General features: G+C 38.4%; 1 protein-coding gene across 17 annotated transcripts in view; it reads left to right on the top strand.

Moving 5' to 3' along the window:
* CCDC88A (coiled-coil domain containing 88A) overlaps window positions 1–17,822 on the top strand; it is a 67,111-nt gene that overhangs the window by 18,851 nt on the left and 30,438 nt on the right. For 16 of the 17 annotated variants that reach the window (XM_015621860.3, XM_015621862.3, XM_015621864.3 and 13 more), the window contains 11 exons: window positions 3,436–3,494; window positions 4,203–4,286; window positions 4,840–4,980; window positions 6,130–6,299; window positions 9,105–9,186; window positions 9,754–9,912; window positions 11,287–11,433; window positions 11,910–12,054; window positions 12,673–12,857; window positions 14,229–14,366; window positions 16,408–17,478. In XM_015621860.3, coding sequence (XP_015477346.1) covers window positions 3,436–3,494; window positions 4,203–4,286; window positions 4,840–4,980; window positions 6,130–6,299; window positions 9,105–9,186; window positions 9,754–9,912; window positions 11,287–11,433; window positions 11,910–12,054; window positions 12,673–12,857; window positions 14,229–14,366; window positions 16,408–17,478 — 2,381 coding nt within the window. Of the gene's footprint in view, window positions 1–402; window positions 626–3,435; window positions 3,495–4,202; window positions 4,287–4,839; window positions 4,981–6,129; window positions 6,300–9,104; window positions 9,187–9,753; window positions 9,913–11,286; window positions 11,434–11,909; window positions 12,055–12,672; window positions 12,858–14,228; window positions 14,367–16,407; window positions 17,479–17,822 lie in introns of all 17 variants that reach the window. The other variant, XM_015621857.3, reaches the window with a different exon arrangement.

The raw sequence follows: 17,822 nt of genomic DNA, 5'->3' as shown, positions 1-17,822 counted from the left end.
TTTATTAAATAAGTGGCTTAATAATGATGAGCAGTGATTTAACAGTGATTTTCTTTGTCCACACTCTAAAAAATGTGTTTGGTCCCTCAGCCCTAGCTCTCAGTAGGATTTTTACTGAGCCCAAGTGCATTTCCCAGCATCCAGTGAACCACTGATGGCACAAAGTTAAAGTTTCATGTACTCCCAGCTACTGCACTTTCAACTTTCTTTACCTGTGTCACCGCTGAGGGAATTGGCAGTTCAGTGCATCTCACTTGATCCAGCTCCTGATCCTTGTTTCTCCTTCCCCCAAACTCTCCTGCTTCTCTTGCATCCTTACCTGAAAAATACTGCACTTACCTTCTTGTTTTCTCCCCTGAACTGACACTGTCTTCTTCATGCTCCCACCTTCTCTGCTTCCAGCTCTGAGAGTTGCAATTTTCAGACCAAGAAAATTAGCCTGTGTGGAGCCAGCTGACTATCCACAGCCTCTTGGGAATCTCTGCACCATGCTCTCAATTCCAGAAGCACGGAGCAGACACACCTGGCCTGCATGGAGCCACTATGGATTGGGCAGAGTTTATTTACTTGGGTCTAATGTGCCCCAGGTGTTCTCCTCCTGACGTTCTGACACCTCAGCAGAGAGGTCAGGAACTGCTCTGACAGGCTGTGTGGCTTCCCCTGGCTGTTTTTATTTCTTTGGGATGTCTTCTCTGCCACGCTTCTGTGTCTGTGGGACAGGGGGTTCCTCATGAGCCAGAAGAACCATCTGTGTTTCCTCACTTCCCGATCCCAGGGCTCATAACATTGGTATTTTCCATATCCCATCTGCACATATCCCATCTCTGTAGGTATCTTGCTTTTAATTCTTGTGGGTTTTACTTTCTGCTTTTGGATATTGCTGCTTTTGCTTCCGAGGTCACAGCTTTTTCAGTTTTCATATGTGCAGCTGCTGTCATATGCACCAAGAAATGTGAATGTGGTCTCTTCCTTTCCAAAAGAACAGAATGCATCGTGCTTTTATAATTTTGATTCCAGACTTTCTTAAGGTTTTCAAAAGACTGAAAGGATTTGCCTAGAAACCAGATTTACTGGAAAAACAGATTTTAGAAAAACCCCAAGTCATAGTATTGTTTTGTAGTGACATTTTTTCTTCTGTTCAAGATACTGAGAGAAAATGTCTTAACAATATTGTGTAGCATAAGATGACATTTTATTGATAATGTACTATCAAACACCAGAGAGATAATACTGCATTCAGTTGTATACATTCAATTTTATGGTTTGGTCATTTTTAAGGAGATGTCTTTATGTTTTGGGATCTGTGGTTTGGCAGCTCTGTGGGTGTGAGCTTTGCTCTTCTCCGGGGATTTTGTTGGATTTGTGAGAAAATTTGGACTTTCTTGTAGTGTAGCCTTCACATTAAAAAAAAATAAATTGTTATGCTTGGACAAGATTCTTGAAGGTGTTTCAGCTGCCTGCTGGAGTTCAGTCACAGAGTTTGGTTTGAACTAGAATATAGACCTGTTCTTTTGGGTTCTGTCCAGAACCTTTCTCCTATGAAAGTTAGGACTTCTCTTAATGTATCAGCTTGGAAAAATGATCTCATCCCTACATGGATTTTTCAGCTGTTTTTGGGCAGGTGCAGGGAAATGAAACCTCAGTGACTTTGGAGACACTTGCTGTGTAAATCTGGTTGCATCAAGGCAAGCCCTGGAGTAAAAGTCAATCCCTGATAAAGACTTGGATTCAGTCCACTAAAGCTTAGGCTGGAGGTGTGATTTTTCACAGGGATGTCTCCCAGATTTTCCCCTTTACACTTAAGGAATGATTAGGAGAGAAATCCCAGAAGATGCCAAATTGCAGATGGCAGGAGCAGATTCCAGAGGCAGTTGGCTCATGGAGGAAAAGGCAGGGAGAAGGCTGGAGCTGAGGTTTGGTAAAACAGGTCAGCAGGGATTTTATCAGGAAATATTTCCTGAGCTGATTGGCAGGAAAGGCAGTTAGAGGAGAAAACTGGAGGGGAGCTACAGCCTGTGACTGTAAATACTAAATTAAATTACAAAGGGATAATGATGAGGCAAAGGGGAAAGATGAAAGCAAGTTCATATAGGAGGCAGCAAGGCAGGGGAGGATGGAAGCCTGCAGAGGGTGTGAAAGTCAGGGATTGGGGTGAACACAGGCAAGATCAAACAGTGGCACAGGGTGGGGACAAAGTTCAGCAGCAGGGTGAAGGGTGTAGAAGAGAATCATCTATTTCTGTATTTCTGATGGAGGAAAAGGAAGAAAAACAGAAGACGAGGGAAGCTGAGGTGGTTCAGTATTTTGCCCTGTTCCTTCAGGGAATGTGGGAGAGAGACAAGGAATCAGTATTCAGGCAGGTGTTTGAAAAGCAGTCAGGAGATGAAGAGTGAAGAGGAGCTCAGGGATTGCTTCAAAATGAAAAAAGTGTGATTAATTTATTGGGATAAATGAATGTAGGCTATGAGCTGTTGGCATGGATTCCTCCTGTTGCAGTATTCCTGTTAACCTTTACTGATAAGACAGACAGCCAGGTGGAATTCCCCTTCTTCAGCTGAAGCAGCTTCTGGTGAAACACATTCCTTGATGCTTTTTCTATTTCTCCATAAAAGACTTTCACAGCTCGAGCCTTTGGGATACAAGAAATCTGAATAAATGATTAAAAATTTCCCATTTGATACTATGTTTTTTGTAATGTATTTATCTACCTGAAAAACCTCTTGAAAAATTGCAATATTCCATGTTCATTAGGATTATACACATTATGTAGCCCCCTCCAAAAGCAGCAGCTTGAGTCAATGCCTAAACTGTTTTGTCATCCTTGAAGCATTTGCTTCATGGCATTTATGTTCTAGATATAGAATATATTTCTATATTTAGTAGCAAGATGAGGACACTGTGAACATAAAAAGTAAGAAACATATTTATTAATCTGTAAACAGAGTTCTTTAACTTAAGCTTCTTTAGGAGATTAAGATGCTTAAGGCCAGATTTGGAAATACATTTTGATTTTTTGGATGTGCAGATGAAGATCTAACACAGCTTTGTAAGGTGAACTTGTCAACTAAAGTCTTCCATCTTGGGAGAGACAGATAATTGAAGCAGTTTTGTAACTATCTTGAGATACCTGAGATTACCATTGAAAACTTGATTGAAGGTCTCCAAAGCATTTCTAAAAATGCCACTCTGAAGTTTTGCTTTTTGAAGGGCTGAACTTTATTATAATTGTTATTTAGGCTGTTAAGGTGTTTGGTACCTCTGGGAGTCAGCAGTTAAATGGCAAAAAGGATTGAGCTGAAAGCTCATCTGGTTATTTTAAAATTAGCTTAACATAAATGACATGGAAATAATGAGAAAACTTCATGTTTTCTGAGGTATAGGGGAAGAAACTAATTATAATTTTACAGTTACCATTTCTTCTCATTTTCTTCTTAGAGCCAGGTACTGAAGAAGTAAAAAAGCTTCTCCTCCTTTTGCTTGGTTGTGCAGTTCAGGTGAGTTTAATTATGTTTGTCTCTATGAATCTTTTGAGTTATTGATCTCTTTTCTTACTATTTTAGTACTTGGGATGGTATAAAACTTTTCTTCCTTTGGTGGTACAATTGCATTCCTTGAAGAATTGGAATATTCTGATTTTTAATTAAATGGCTACAACCCTATACCTGTTACTGCACAAATACCTCCAATACCATCATAACCTTCAAGTGGGTTATTAATTTCAATAATGTTAATTTACCTGATGTTGTAAAAGAAAGGAAGGAAATGGTAAAGCACTGAATATTAACTCACTGCACTATTTCATAAATTTAATAAATATTTACTAAATTCAATTTCTTTTATAATAATAATTTTATAATAATTTATTTTATTTCAATTTTATTTAATAAATTCAAATAAATAGCAATATTCCATGTTTATCATTCACTGAATTTGAATAAGTAGCAATTTTAAGAAACCTTTTCCTTGTCCCATTTCAACTTGTTTTTCCTTGTATCACTTAATTAGTTTTAAGAGCTGTAATTGCTGTAACGTGGCATAAACCACAGACTTATTGGGACCAGAATTATTGGATAACAATTCAGCCATGTGGCCATTGCAATGTCAGCTTTATAAGTTTTAGCTCTTAAGAAATACAAAAGAGGAATGAAAATATTTGTGATTGTACATACAAATGTGTATAAAATAGATGTCTCTATTTTTAGTGTCAGAAAAAAGAAGAATTTATTGAAAGAATCCAAAGTCTGGATTTTGATACCAGAGCAGCTGTTGCAGCCCATATTCAGGAGGTATTTTGGGGGGGTTTTGCTTTTTTTTATTTTATTTTTTTGAGGTGGAATATTGTATTGCAGGAAGGGGAGTTGCACGTGTTCAATGGCAAGTAAATCACACACATGATTTGCATATTGAGTGGTTGTAGTAAGCAAAAAAGGCTTTATTTTTTTCACTTGATTCACAAAAAGATTTCATGATTGAGCATTTTTGGGTTATATTTTTAGAGCAGTACCAGAAAGCAAATTTGTTGCTTCAAGGATTTCTTAGTTACATACAGCAAATTTAGTTTAGTGAAATCCTTATATGCAAATTTCTTTATAAAATATAATTCCAGTATGTGGTAGGTAATTTATAATATTATTGTCACCTTGCCAGAAGGACAAGTTGCTGCTTCCAGGTAGACAAAAAACTCTTCCTTTACATACAGTTAAATATATTTTAAATATTTTTTCACCCTAGTCCAGAGAATTTAACCTGTAGAGTGGCAGCTTTATATTTCTTTATGCTTCCTTTCTACTCTTAAAATTTCAAGAGGATGTTTCTTCTCTTTCATTTCACCCCATGTAGGTAACTCATAATCAGGAAAATGTGTTTGACCTGCAGTGGATGGATGTCATTGTGCTGACACAAGAGTATGTTGAGCCTCTCCTGAAAAATATGGCATTGCATTTAAAAAGACTTATAGATGAAAGAGATGAGCACTCAGAGGTATGGATTTGGGTTGGTGCTGAAGAGAAATACAAGAAATCTTTTTTATTTTTGATATAATACAAAGGATTTTTAGGATTTTCAGGATTTTTATAACTAACAGTTTAATTTCGTGCTGACATATTAAAGCAAGGATTCCTGACTGCCAGAACATTGTTTCAAGGGGTTCTTTTGTGCACATTTGTTAACAAATGTAGGAAAGATAAAGTAGGAATAAAGCAGGGAAGATACGAGATGATCAATTCCACGTAGCCAGAGTGGGAAACAACTTCAGCATTGATCACTAGCTGAAAACAGTGAATCCAAAGCTGTATCAGCTGCATTTACCAGGAATCAATAAGCCATCAATTTGCAGGCTAATCACTGGAAGCTGCCTGTTCTATTCCCATGTCCTATTGTCCAGGTTTGAGGGGGATAAAGCAGAATCCATACCAGGAGAGGAGCTTTTGCAGGCTTATCATGAGGCACAGTTGTTGTACTGTGTTAGAATCAAGGAACAGAACTGTATTTAATAAAAATCACGAGTTGTGAATCATCTTGGTGGTCCCAGATTTGCCCCTCAGTAGAGTGGGTGTGTCAGTGTTGCAGTTATTGCAGATATTCCTTTGACAGTTCTTCAGGATCACAGCCTTGGTCAGAGTGAAACAGAGGGCAGAGGATGGTGCTGATGCCTTTGTGCAAAGCAAAGAAAAAGTACTTTAAACTGCAAGATATGTTCATGTTTGGCTAACACCTTTATTTATAGGGGGAAATAGGAATATTTCTGTAGATTTGATGCTTTATTCAGTTGTCAAGGACGCTGCTGCTCACTGAAGAACACATCTTTGTTTAGAGATACATGTTCATCTTTATTTTCAAGAGGTGGTGGTTTTCAACACACTTTTCATTGCCAGTCCATTCTGAGCACTGGTCATTTTGTGGCCTTAAAAGCCTAAAGTGAAAAATAAAATATAAAATAGCAGAAGGTCCTGTTCAAGAGCTGTGGCTCTTTGCTTTAGGTGTGAAGGTGCAGGTAGAGCTTTTGACTTGTTGGACGGCCAAAACCTTTCCATCGTTCTTGTGCCGTTGCGGTGTTTGTGTGAATGACACACCCAGAGGTGGCTCTGTGAGTGCCACTCTGGACTTTTTTCCTGTGCTCTGCCTCCCCAGACCATCATTGAGCTGTCAGAGGAGCGGGACTGTCTCCGTTTCCTGCCGCACGCGTCGGCGGCGCAGTCCCCGTGCGGCTCCCCCGGCATGAAGCGCACCGAGAGCCGGCAGCACCTGAGCGTGGAGCTCGCCGACGCCAAGGCCAAGATCAGGAGGCTTCGGCAGGAGCTGTGAGTACCAATTCACACTCAAATCCTTCCACACGCTGCCTCAGCACACTTCTAGTCCTCTTCAGACCACTTCTTCATCCTTTCAAATGCTTTTTTTAGTTACTGCTCCCCAGGACGGGTATTTTTATCACGCAAGAAGATTTGTGGACCCATGGGACAAATACAACTTTTCATCTGTGTTTGCCTCTGTTTGTATTCATAATGATGTTTTGACCTAAATTTTTCACTCTGATGTCCCTGAAATGATGGATTAAAGGTGGAAGTCTCACAAATCTCAGTGTTTTGTTCTCAGACCAGGTGATCATTAAAAGGAGATGGTGCAGGAGTGATTCTCTCCCAGCAGCACAATTAGGTGACCTGTTTCCAACAAGAAATACTCACCTATGGTGAATTCATGGTTTAAATTCATTGCAGAGAGGACAAAAAAATTCAATTAGAATGCTTTCCTGTCTCCCACCTCATTGTTCCTGTGTAAAAGATTTCTTGTCTGCACAACACTTACTTGCTCCTGAAAACTGCTTCTGATTCTGTGGGTTTCTGTGGGCACTTTGTCTTCATAGTCAAGGAAAAAATCTGAGCAGAGTGAGGAGTTATTTAAAGAGAAGATCAATAACAGCCCTGTGGAGAATCTGCTTCTCCTTGTAGCAATGTGTCAGTTGTTTTAGCAGAGGGAAGTGTGTGTGTTCTGAATGAAAATGCTCAATCTGAAGAGATTCAATATGTGTAGAAACAGCAAAAATGAAGATTTTTTTTTTTAATTCAACAATGGAAAGAGGAGACAGGTAAATTTAATCACAAGCTGAAGGTAGCATAAGTCACAATTCCCAGAGTTTGATCAGATCATTTCTAGCTGGCTGGATTAAGGATCTTGTTGATTTACTCCGAGGATCCCCTTCCCCCACTACAGCGTGGTCTTCATGAGGAGCAGAGGACAAAAGATGGGGCTCTTTTTTCCTGATGTCTGTATTATTATGTGTCTCCTGCAATGAGCCCGCCCAGGATATTCTATAAACAGCTGCACCAAGAAAATTAGTGAAAAAATTGCTGTTATTAGTTTGATTGACAGTTAATAGATAGCCTAAACAGTGAACACTGGTATGTTCTGTATAATTTAGTCCAATCCTCTCCAGTCTGTAGCTGAAGCGTGCAATTAGGGCAACACTGATGGCTCAGAGCAGTCCACATTCTGCACTCTTATTTGAATTCAGTTGGTAAATAATTTTCCTTTACGTGTAGGAGTATCTTAAAATACCAGACTTGGATTGAATTAACTTCTGTCTGCAGCATTTAGTGTTAAATGCTGCATTTATTTGATAAATTTAAAATTACATTAATTCCAGAGTTGAAAATACTCAGCATAAAATTTATTTATAATCTGGTTTTGGCAGTGAACCTTCATACCTGGTTTAATATGCAGTGTAGCTGATGTAATTTCATATAAAAGGTCTGTAAAGATTATTTTTCAGTTGGATGCAAACCAGGGAATACAGAAACTCCAAAGCTGGAAACTGCACACCTCCTTTTCTGAATGTTGAGTTCTGTGTGTTCCCATGTAGAGCAATAACAGGAATAAGGAAAAGTTACAGAAATCAGGAATAAATTTGTGTTTGTGCCTGGTTTCTGAGCACCTCTGGAGGGGGAAAGCTGTGACAGGGATGTTGCAGTGAGCTGTGCAGAGCTGAGCCTCCTGTGCTTGTAGGCTCAGTGACCTTTTCCAAACAATCCTTTTCCAAAAGGATCATTCATGGTGAAATTGGCTCATCTTTAAAAACAACTGCTCTAGTTTTGTTTAAAACAGACCTGTTTTTTGTTGGCATGATTGCTTTGAGCTAATATTATACATTTCAGTCCGTTAAATTTTCTTATTTCCCCCTTTCCTATTTTTGTTTCTTCCTTGTCTTCTGGACTGTGGAATAATACAGTAACACATTTGGATATGCAATATATCTTTTAATATTGGCAGATTTTTCAACAGCAAATACTGTTCTGAAGTGCAGTTGAATTTTGAACATCAGGTGTTCTTTGTCTGTGAGAGAATTAAATATTTCCTTTGCACATGCTCATGGTTCAACAAACTCATTTTTTGAGGCTAGGGAAATGAGTTGGAAGTTATAGAATGAGTCCTGTAAGAATTGTAGCATTCTTTGTCAAATTGCTTTTATCACAGGTTTCTGAGTAGACTAAAACAGACACTGTGTTGTTTCCATAAAATTAAAATTCATTGTGTGTTTCATGAAATTACTGAGCTTATTAAGCAGTATCTTCCTCAATTGAGTAAAGACACCTAAAACCCTTAATAATTCTTCTCTGCAAGAAAAGGAAAAATTACAGAACTATAAAAATGCTTTTAAAATTGGGCTTGCTTCATTATGACAAGGGTTCAGTGTCTGGTTCTCCTGGAAAGAATTTGGACCTTTTGGATGTGTAATTTGAAATTATTCTGAGTTGACTTTTAGATGGGGATCTCCTTGTACACATTCATGTGTATTGTCTGTGGTTTTTTCCATAAAATCCCTTACTGCAAAAATTCTCTTATTACATCCCATTTTCTACCCTACCTGAGTAGGAAACAACAATTTAAAGCACTATAAAAAGTCTAACAACATTTAAAATATTATTAGCTAAAGACTAAAACCAAAAGAATAACTAAGTTTTAATGGCAACTCTAAATATTACTCTTTGATGTCCCTGAAATTGTGGGTTAAAGGTGGAAGCCTCACAAATCTCAGCATTTTGTTGTCAAACCTGGTGATCATTAGCAGGTTCTGTGGCCATGTTGAACTGGTTTGTGTTTTCTCCTTCAAGTGAGGAAAAGACTGAGCAGCTGCTTGACTGTAAACAAGAACTGGAACAGATGGAATCTGAACTGAAGAGACTTCAGCAAGAGGTGTGGGTTTAATCATTTTATTCTTTTTTTAAAAGCTGCCACCACCAGAACAATTCACCACTCTTCATCTGATATTAAATATGTTTTCATGTTTTTTATTTTGCACTCTGAACCTGACCTTGTGTAATTCATTCCTTTGTACCTCATTTGGTATATTATGATGGAGAAAAATGCCCTGACTTAGGTTAGTATTCCTTCTCTGTTCTTTTTGTTTCTTCATTCAAGCAGTTTGCCACCAGTGCATCCTCTGAAAGGATCTTCTTAAAATGAAAGTGCTCCAATTTTGTCTGGTTTTTCTTTATACTTTGTGTGCTGATAATGAGGGGAAAAACCCTAAATACATATAAATATATATATAAATATACAATATCTATGTAATTACAAGTCCTTGAAAAAGGCCAGTACAGTTTCCTTGGAAATAAATCATCTACAATCCTCTCCAATATATTAGATTTTTTTCTTTGTATTTCTCAGAACTACCTCTGTGCATCATTCCCTTAATTTAAGCAATGAAGAAGGTGTGTTACCCCTGAGCATGTTGTGTTGCTGTGTGTCCCTTTGTCCCAGAACATGAACCTGCTGTCAGACGCCCGCTCCGCCAGGGTGTACCGGGACGAGCTGGACGCGCTCCGGGAAAAGGCGATCCGCGTGGACAAGCTGGAGAGCGAAGTCAGCCGCTACAAAGAGAGGCTCCATGACATTGAGTTCTACAAAGCCAGGGTGGAGGTGAGGAAATCCAGGGGACAAATCACCCAGAGCCCACCATTCTCCTCTTGGCTTTTTCAAAGTGGATTTGGAGATTTTAAAGGGTTGCAGCTTCTTGCTCTGGGATATGGCGGTCAGGTTTTGGTGACAGATTCCAGTTTTTGGGGAGTTGTCTCTGTGTCTAATGGCATGGAAGTCAGCAGTGTTCACCAGAGCTCTAAGCTAGCAAGGCCAGTGGAAACCTCTGTGAAGGATGAATTGAGAAACCTAGAGAGGAATTAATTCAAAAAATGCTATAAATGTAATAATTCCTTCCTCCTTCTGTAGGATTCCTTATAATGTAATAATTCCTTTCTCCTAAGGGAAAGCAGTTTTCTAAGTGGAGTGTTGAGGAAATGAAGGCTGCTCACATAAATGAGTACAGGACAATGGCATAAAATACACTAAAAAAAGATGTACCAGCATCAGGGAAGGGGAACTTAGAGTTCTGGCATGAATTAGTAACTTAGGAGACAAATCAACATGCAGGAATTTATCAGGCCATCATTCTGTCTGTAAATGCCAAATTTGATGGGCAAGTGCCATATGGCATAAAAATCAGTAAAGAAAAACAGATTAGTAAATGGGATTTGACAACAGTGAAAGTTTCATTTTCATAGAATGTTTAAACTAATAAACCCTAAAAATGGTTTCTGTGCTTTCATAGCTTGTAAAATACCGGATATTTCAAGCATGCTTCAGTACAGACAGATGTTAATTAGTTGGGTTTGCTTCATAATAATTATAAGTTAACTTAATATTTGTGTAGGGAGGAGTATGAAGGATATTTATGTGATCTTTTTTCAGATTTTGCAGCTGATTCCATGCTGAAGTTCGAAAAGTTTTGTCTTTATATCACAAGGAAAATTGCCAATTATATATTTTACACATTACTTTCCTCAGATGCTATTAAAAACTCCTCTGTGTATGTACCAAAATTAAAGCTGCTCAGACCCTTTGAGAGTGGCTGCTTGTATTTTAAGATTGTGGTTGCATTTTCAGCATCATGGCCTGACTTTGGGCCCAGTGGCCTATAAACCTAATTTTGGGCTGTACATGCAGTACCTCTTTCTAGATCACAGCCCAAATTACAGGGATTCTGATGGTTTGATTGTAATTATCAACACCTTATTTGTTCTTAATGGCTTAGGGAGTATTTAATTTAATTTATGTCAAATGTTATTTTCACAGAAATTCACAAGTTGCATTTCTGTGGAATTGCTGTAAATGTACTTTTTTATGGTTTAGTTTTAGTTTAGGTTTCTGAAACTGCTTGTGATGTGTATCAGAGTTTGTATGAGCAGGGGAATACTTCTGGTTTGGGATTTATTTGCTGTTGTTGCTCCATTTTGGCAGGAGTTAAAGGAAGACAATCAAGTGTTGCTGGAAACCAAGACAATGTTGGAAGATCAGTTAGAGGGAACCCGAGCCCGTTCAGACAAACTGCACGAGCTAGAAAAAGAGAATTTACAACTAAAAGCTAAACTGCATGATATGGAGATGGTGAGTGTCAGGGGAGGGTGGCAAAGGCAACTGATATACACTGAATTTCATTTCCATTTTTAATAAAAGCCTTCAAAATAGCAGGGAAAAGAAGGAATGTGATGATAAATGCAGAGAGCAATAGGATTGATTTTTTGGATATGAATTGATAGTCACTTAAATATTGTATTTACCCCATGCACTTTGCTTCCTAATATTCAGAGAGGAGTAAACTTCAGAAGAGTAAGGAGTGATTGCTGTAGGTCATGAGAAGAAGAGGTTCTTTATAATCTTCTTTTTGCTCTTCCATTCAAAATTCTCCCAATTCTTGCCAGTTTCTCCCCATCTGACTGTCTAGGCAGATCAGAAAAAGCACTTTGCCCTTCCCTGTGACAGCATAGTAAAGATAATAGAATACAGATATTAATAGAATATAGGTAATAAAACACTTTGCACGTTTTGAGACTTTTCTTTTAACCTGTGAAATCATTTTCAAGGAGCGTGATATGGACCGAAAGAAAATTGAGGAGCTCATGGAGGAAAATATGACCCTAGAAATGGCTCAGAAACAAAGTATGGATGAGTCTCTGCATCTTGGCTGGGAGCTGGAGCAGATAAACAGGACTACTGAACTTTCTGAAGGTAAACATTACTGAAGTAAACAGTGACTGCTTGGAAGGCAATTGAAATGGAAATCCCAGAGGCTGGAGAGCATTAGGAAATGAAATATCCTTATTTCTGAAGTACTGAGCATGTTGTCCTCTGGAGAAATGCTGATTCCCATGTATCCATGGAGATACAGCCTAGAAGTCTGTTCTTGTGGTTCTTGTTCAGTTAAATAAAGCCCATAAATACCTTGAAATTGCATTATTTTGTCATTCAGACTTCTGTACTCTGCAGCACAAATCATGAGGCTTCTTGCTTTGCTGTTCACAAAGTTAAGGAGAAGGGTTGTAGTAAAAATTTTGAATCTTCCAGTATAACATGCTTGGATATAAACTGGGTTCTGTGCAAAGCACTTGTGGAATTGGAGAGACATCCTGAGCTGTGGGAAACAAATCTGTGCTGTGATTAGGAACATGAGGAGAGTAGAACATATTTTAATTTCTCGTATTTCTAATCCTAATCAGCTCTGATCACCAAGAAGGCACTGGAAGGACCTTCAAAGGCTGTTAAATTCTCTTAAGTTTAAAATGCAAAATCCCAAGAACTCTGGCTAATAAATTATCTTTTATTTTAATAATGGTGTTTTTCTCCCAGTGCCCCAGAAATCCCTGGGCCATGAGGTGAATGAGCTGACATCCAGCAGGTTACTGAAGCTGGAAATGGAAAACCAAAGTTTGCTGAAGACAGTGGAAGAGCTGCAAAGTGCAGTGGGCTCTGTGGAAGGCAGCAGTTCAAGGATTCTGAAAATGGAAAAAGAAAACCAAAGACTTAGCAAGAAGGTAAAATTCAGGCTGTGTTTGGATTGTGTGAGAGCTGCCTAATGTTCTTTGCTGTTCTCTTCCGAAAGGGTAATTTTATGAATTGTTGTTAATTTGGGTAAGGCACTACAAGGGTCTGAGTGGAGTTAGAGTGTTTGTAAGTTTATGGTGTAAAATAAAACCACCTCCAAGAGGTTTTTTTCTCTTTTTTGTTATGTGAGTGTGTGACCAGTTTGTTCAGGAAGGTCTTAGAGCAGGGGAGGGGAAAGGATAATAATGTACTGGGGATATGATGAGTAATGAAAGTGGTTTAGAGTACTGAAGAGCATTAATTTTGGTCATTCTGAAGCAGAAGAAAGTGTGTGTGCAGAGGTGGAGAGTGAGAGATGAGTCTGGGCTGAAAATTTGGTCCTGTGTCCTCGTTTTGGCTGAGGAAGGAAGAAGTTGGGTCAAGAAATTGATAAACAACTCAAGAGGGGAGTTTGTCAGGTGTTAACTGTGCTGAGCTGCAGTGCTTTACTCCTGAAGTTACAGGTATCAAATAGAATAATTTAGTCAGTGGTATTTATAGAGAATAAAAACTAGAAAAAAAACCCAAAAAGCTGGGACTAATTACAGTGGAGTGAAAATGTCTCAAGTTCCTGAAATAGCTTTGACTTCAGCAGTTACTTCAGGTGAAAGACTATTCTTAGAGTGGCTAACAGATAATTAAAAAAAAGAAAGAAAATTAAAGAAATCCCTACTGTATTCCATGCTTCCATAAGTTTTCTCATTCCTGAGAAGCTGGTGTTTTTTGGAGCAGCCTCTGTGCTGTGCCCAAAAGAGAGCTGGGAGGTACAAAAGGTGTAAGAAACACACAAACATCGTTCAGGTCAGCTTGTTACAACTTAAATGTGACAAAGAAATCATGCTTGGGCATTTTAAATTTTAAATAGTTTTGCTCTCTGCAAGTTGGAACCACTTGACAAAACAAACCCATATATTTAATTCCCAAGGAATCATCTTAATTATCTCTTGGAATAGTTAAGTAAGATCAAACAACATTCAACCTTCCTAAATTGAAAGGGTCTTAGAGGAGCAGTATGAATCTCACTAAAATGGAATTTTGAGAGGAAAAAAAAAAAAAATGCTTGAGGAAATATCCAGAGCCTGAGAATATTTGAGCCCTTCTTTACACTAAAGTACTTTATAGATACAGTGTTCTGAGCCAGGGAGAAAACTCTGGCAGGAGTAAATGTATTCCCAGAAGAAATTAATGTTTCAATTAAAGATTAGAAAATCCTGTTTTATTCTTTCCCTTAAGCTTCTTTATTCATTTCTGTAAGGGTACCTTCAACCCAGCTAAGACTGTCATTTTTAAGTACATTTTAAAACTTTTGTTTCCCTTCCCAGCTTGAAGAGCTGGAGAATGAAATTAGCCAAGAGAAACAAAGTCTTCAGAACAGTCAAAATCAGAGTAAAGATTTGATGAAAGAAAAAGCACAGCTTGAAAAGACACTTGAAACACTTCGAGAGAACTCCGAGCGACAAGTGAGTAGCAGAACCAAAAGTCTGAACGCTGCTGTGGGCTCTACTGGTCTCCTTTTGTAGGATTTCACAGACATAAAGGGATTGTAAACGTTGTGGATTTGCCAAAAGGAGGTTCCTGCAGGAAAACAGCTTTGCTGGGAGCTGCAGCCAGTGAGAGACGTGACTCATTTCTGGCTGGGGCTTCCCTGGTGGGTTTAGAGCTTTGTGGTGCTTGTAACGCTTCTGTGGGTGTCTGCTGGAGCTGTGTGGAGGGTGTAGCTCAGCCAGGAGAGAAAATGGGGAACTTTGGAGGGAGGCCAGACACCTCCCAGAGGGGGAGAACAGCTGGCAGTGCATGCAGTAATTCTGGAGTATTGATGGGAATTCCAGCAGCCCAGGGTCCAGCTCCGTAATTCTGCCCTGCGCTGCGATGGGTTCCAGCTGTGAACACCTGGATTTATTTGTGGCTGCCTTAAACTGGCACCTGAATCTTGGTAAAAGATGTACCCATGGACACTGGCACCTTCTGAGGTGTCTGCAGAGCAGCCACCAGGAAAAAGAGTTCTGGAAGTCCCAGATTTAGGAATTGAGTCCTTCAGAACTGCCATTAGCTTTTATAAATTCTATTTATACCTCCTGGTGGCGTGGCCATTTAGTTTAATTTAAAGCACACAGTATTTTGAAATGCAGAATATTATATTTCAAAAAATGCTGAATATTTTTAAAGGCCCTGTTTAATCAGTAAATGAAATTCCAGAAGGAAGAAAAAAAAGGGAGGGGGGGAAAAAAAGCTTGGCAGGGAAGGTTTGCTTTCATTTAAAGATATATATCTTGTTTTAGGACTGATATTTCAGTGGGACTATTTCTGCTTAAAAATAATACCCTTAAGGGCTGATGGGTCAACAGCATATTCTGTTTCCCTTCCAAAATCCTGTGCTAACACTTACTGGAGTTGGCTGTAGGATGTTCATTTGATCTCATCCTAAATCACAGAGGCATCTGTAAGGAATTTTTGTAGAATTGGAATTACAGAAGCAGAATTCCTAGGCAGTAATTCAGTATCATGCCAGGTGCTCCAGAGTTATGTTTTTAGGCACCTGTTAATGAGTTTCTGATGAATATTCCAGAGCAGTTTGTCATTGCTGGGAGCAGAGCTGTGGATCTGTAATTAATAGTTTCATTCAGATTTCACTATGGAAGAACAGCCTATAATTTTCTCAGTCTGTTTTTCATTGCAAGCAGGGATTTTGCTTTTCTCCCAAACAGTTTATTGTTGAAACATCCCTTACACTGGGTTATTAGTGTACACTTAAATATTGATCCAAACAGTTTTGCTGGATTTTGCTGTCTGGTGTTACAAGCCCAAATAATTCCAAATGATTTGGAGCAACCTAAAAAGTCAAGAAATACTAAACATTAAGGTGTAAGTCTGCCTTTATCCTTGAAAATGTTACCTTGGAAAATAATTCCAATATGCTTTGCTATCCTCTGAGGCTGGTTTGGGACAGAATATTCAATATCCAAATATTTTTAACTCAAAAATCAGTATAACTTTGGTGTGTTTCTTCTCAGATTGTTGTTGATTATGATCAGGATTCCCTCATCTCCCACCCATCACCTCTACTTTTTCCAAATGAAATAAAGATATTTTTGTGGCTCCCACATGCCCACTCCATCTCAGGTTTGGTTTAGAACTTGCAGTGCTGTTCTTCCTGGACACACAGCTCTGGAAATCAGAGAAAAAACAATCTAAATGAGGGTTAAACAAGAAGTGAAAATCAAATTTGCTAGGAAGTAGGTAAAGCTTTACTTTGATTTGTGTTTTATTCGTTTTGGCTTTACATTTATCTGTTAGTATCCAAGAGGAAGAGATTTGAAGATTTACTTTGTTGTCAAACTTGAAATAATGTTTGTAATTCTTCACATAAATATTAGCAGAGTAAAAGAGTTTTTTAAACTTAAAATATAAATATGATATGTTGAGTATTTTTTAGTTTATATATGGGAGCAATTCCTTGTTGGCACATTGTTTATCACTTTATCATTTTTCTACCCCAATTAGATTAAACTCTTAGAACAAGAAAATGAACACTTGAATCAAACTGTGGCTTCTCTAAGGCAGCGCTCACAAATCAGTGCTGAGGCAAGAATGAAAGAAATTGAGAAGGAAAATAAAATCCTCCATGAGTCTATCAAAGAGACCAGCAGTAAGTTAAATAAGATGGAATTTGAAAAAAAGCAAGTCAGGAAAGAACTGGAACACTACAAAGAGAAAGGGGAGAGGGCAGAAGAATTAGAGAACGAGCTGCATCGTCTGGAGAAGGAAAATGAGTTATTGCAGAAGAAAATCACCAACCTAAAAATCACTTGTGAGAAGATCGAGGCCTTGGAACAAGAGAACTCTGACCTGGAGACGGAGAACAGAAAGCTGAAAAAAACCTTGGATAGCCTGAAAAACCTCACTTTTCAATTAGAATCCTTAGAAAAGGAGAATTCCCAACTCGACGAAGAAAATTTAGAGTTACGGAGGACAATTGAGTCCTTGAAGTGTACAAGCATTAAAGTGGCACAGTTACAATTAGAAAATAAGGAGCTGGAGAGTGAAAAGGAGCAGCTCAAAAAAAGCCTTGAGCTGATGAAAGCCTCTTTTAAGAAGACTGAACGCTTGGAAGTCAGTTACCAAGGCCTGGACACGGAAAACCAAAGGCTTCAGAAAGCCCTGGAAAACAGCAATAAGAAGATTCAGCAATTAGAAAGTGAATTACAAGATTTAGAGACTGAAAATCAGACCCTGCAAAAGAACTTGGAAGAGTTAAAAATCTCTAGTAAGCGCCTGGAGCAGTTGGAAAAGGAGAACAAGTTGTTAGAACAAGAGACTTCTCAACTGGAAAAGGATAAGAAACAGCTGGAAAAGGAAAATAAAAGGCTTCGACAGCAAGCAGAAATTAAAGATAGTACCTTAGAAGAAAATAATGTCAAAATCAGTAATCTGGAAAGGGAAAACAAATCTTTATTTAAAGAAATTGTTGTATATAAAGAGTCGTGTCTGCGCCTGAAAGAGCTGGAAAAGGAAAACAAAGAACTGGTGAAAAGAGCTACCATTGATAAGAAAACCCTGGTCACTTTGAGAGAGGTAAACACAGAGGAGTTTCCATTCCCATCATAATCTGTTTATAATGTACAGAAATTATATCTGGGTTTCTGATTTGGGGTTTTTTTCTGCTTCCATATGTGCACTATTAACACCATTAGATAATCAAAATTTCTATAATCATAGTCATGAAAAGGAAGAATATCATTGCTGGAATGTTTCACTGTCATGTTCCAGCCCAAGTTTCAAGGGAAATTCTAAAGGGAAAGGGAGAGAGCACAGAGAAATCCTGTTTTAGTTACAATGTGAGGTCTGATACAACTGCAGGAAGAATTGAAGTTGAATTATTCCAGTCATGTAGTGATAAAACACCCTTGTCCCAGCAC

Source organism: Parus major, chromosome 3 (assembly GCF_001522545.3).
Source record: "Parus major isolate Abel chromosome 3, Parus_major1.1, whole genome shotgun sequence".
Lineage (NCBI taxonomy): Eukaryota > Metazoa > Chordata > Aves > Passeriformes > Paridae > Parus > Parus major.
This window is presented reverse-complemented; position numbering and strand designations above follow the sequence as displayed.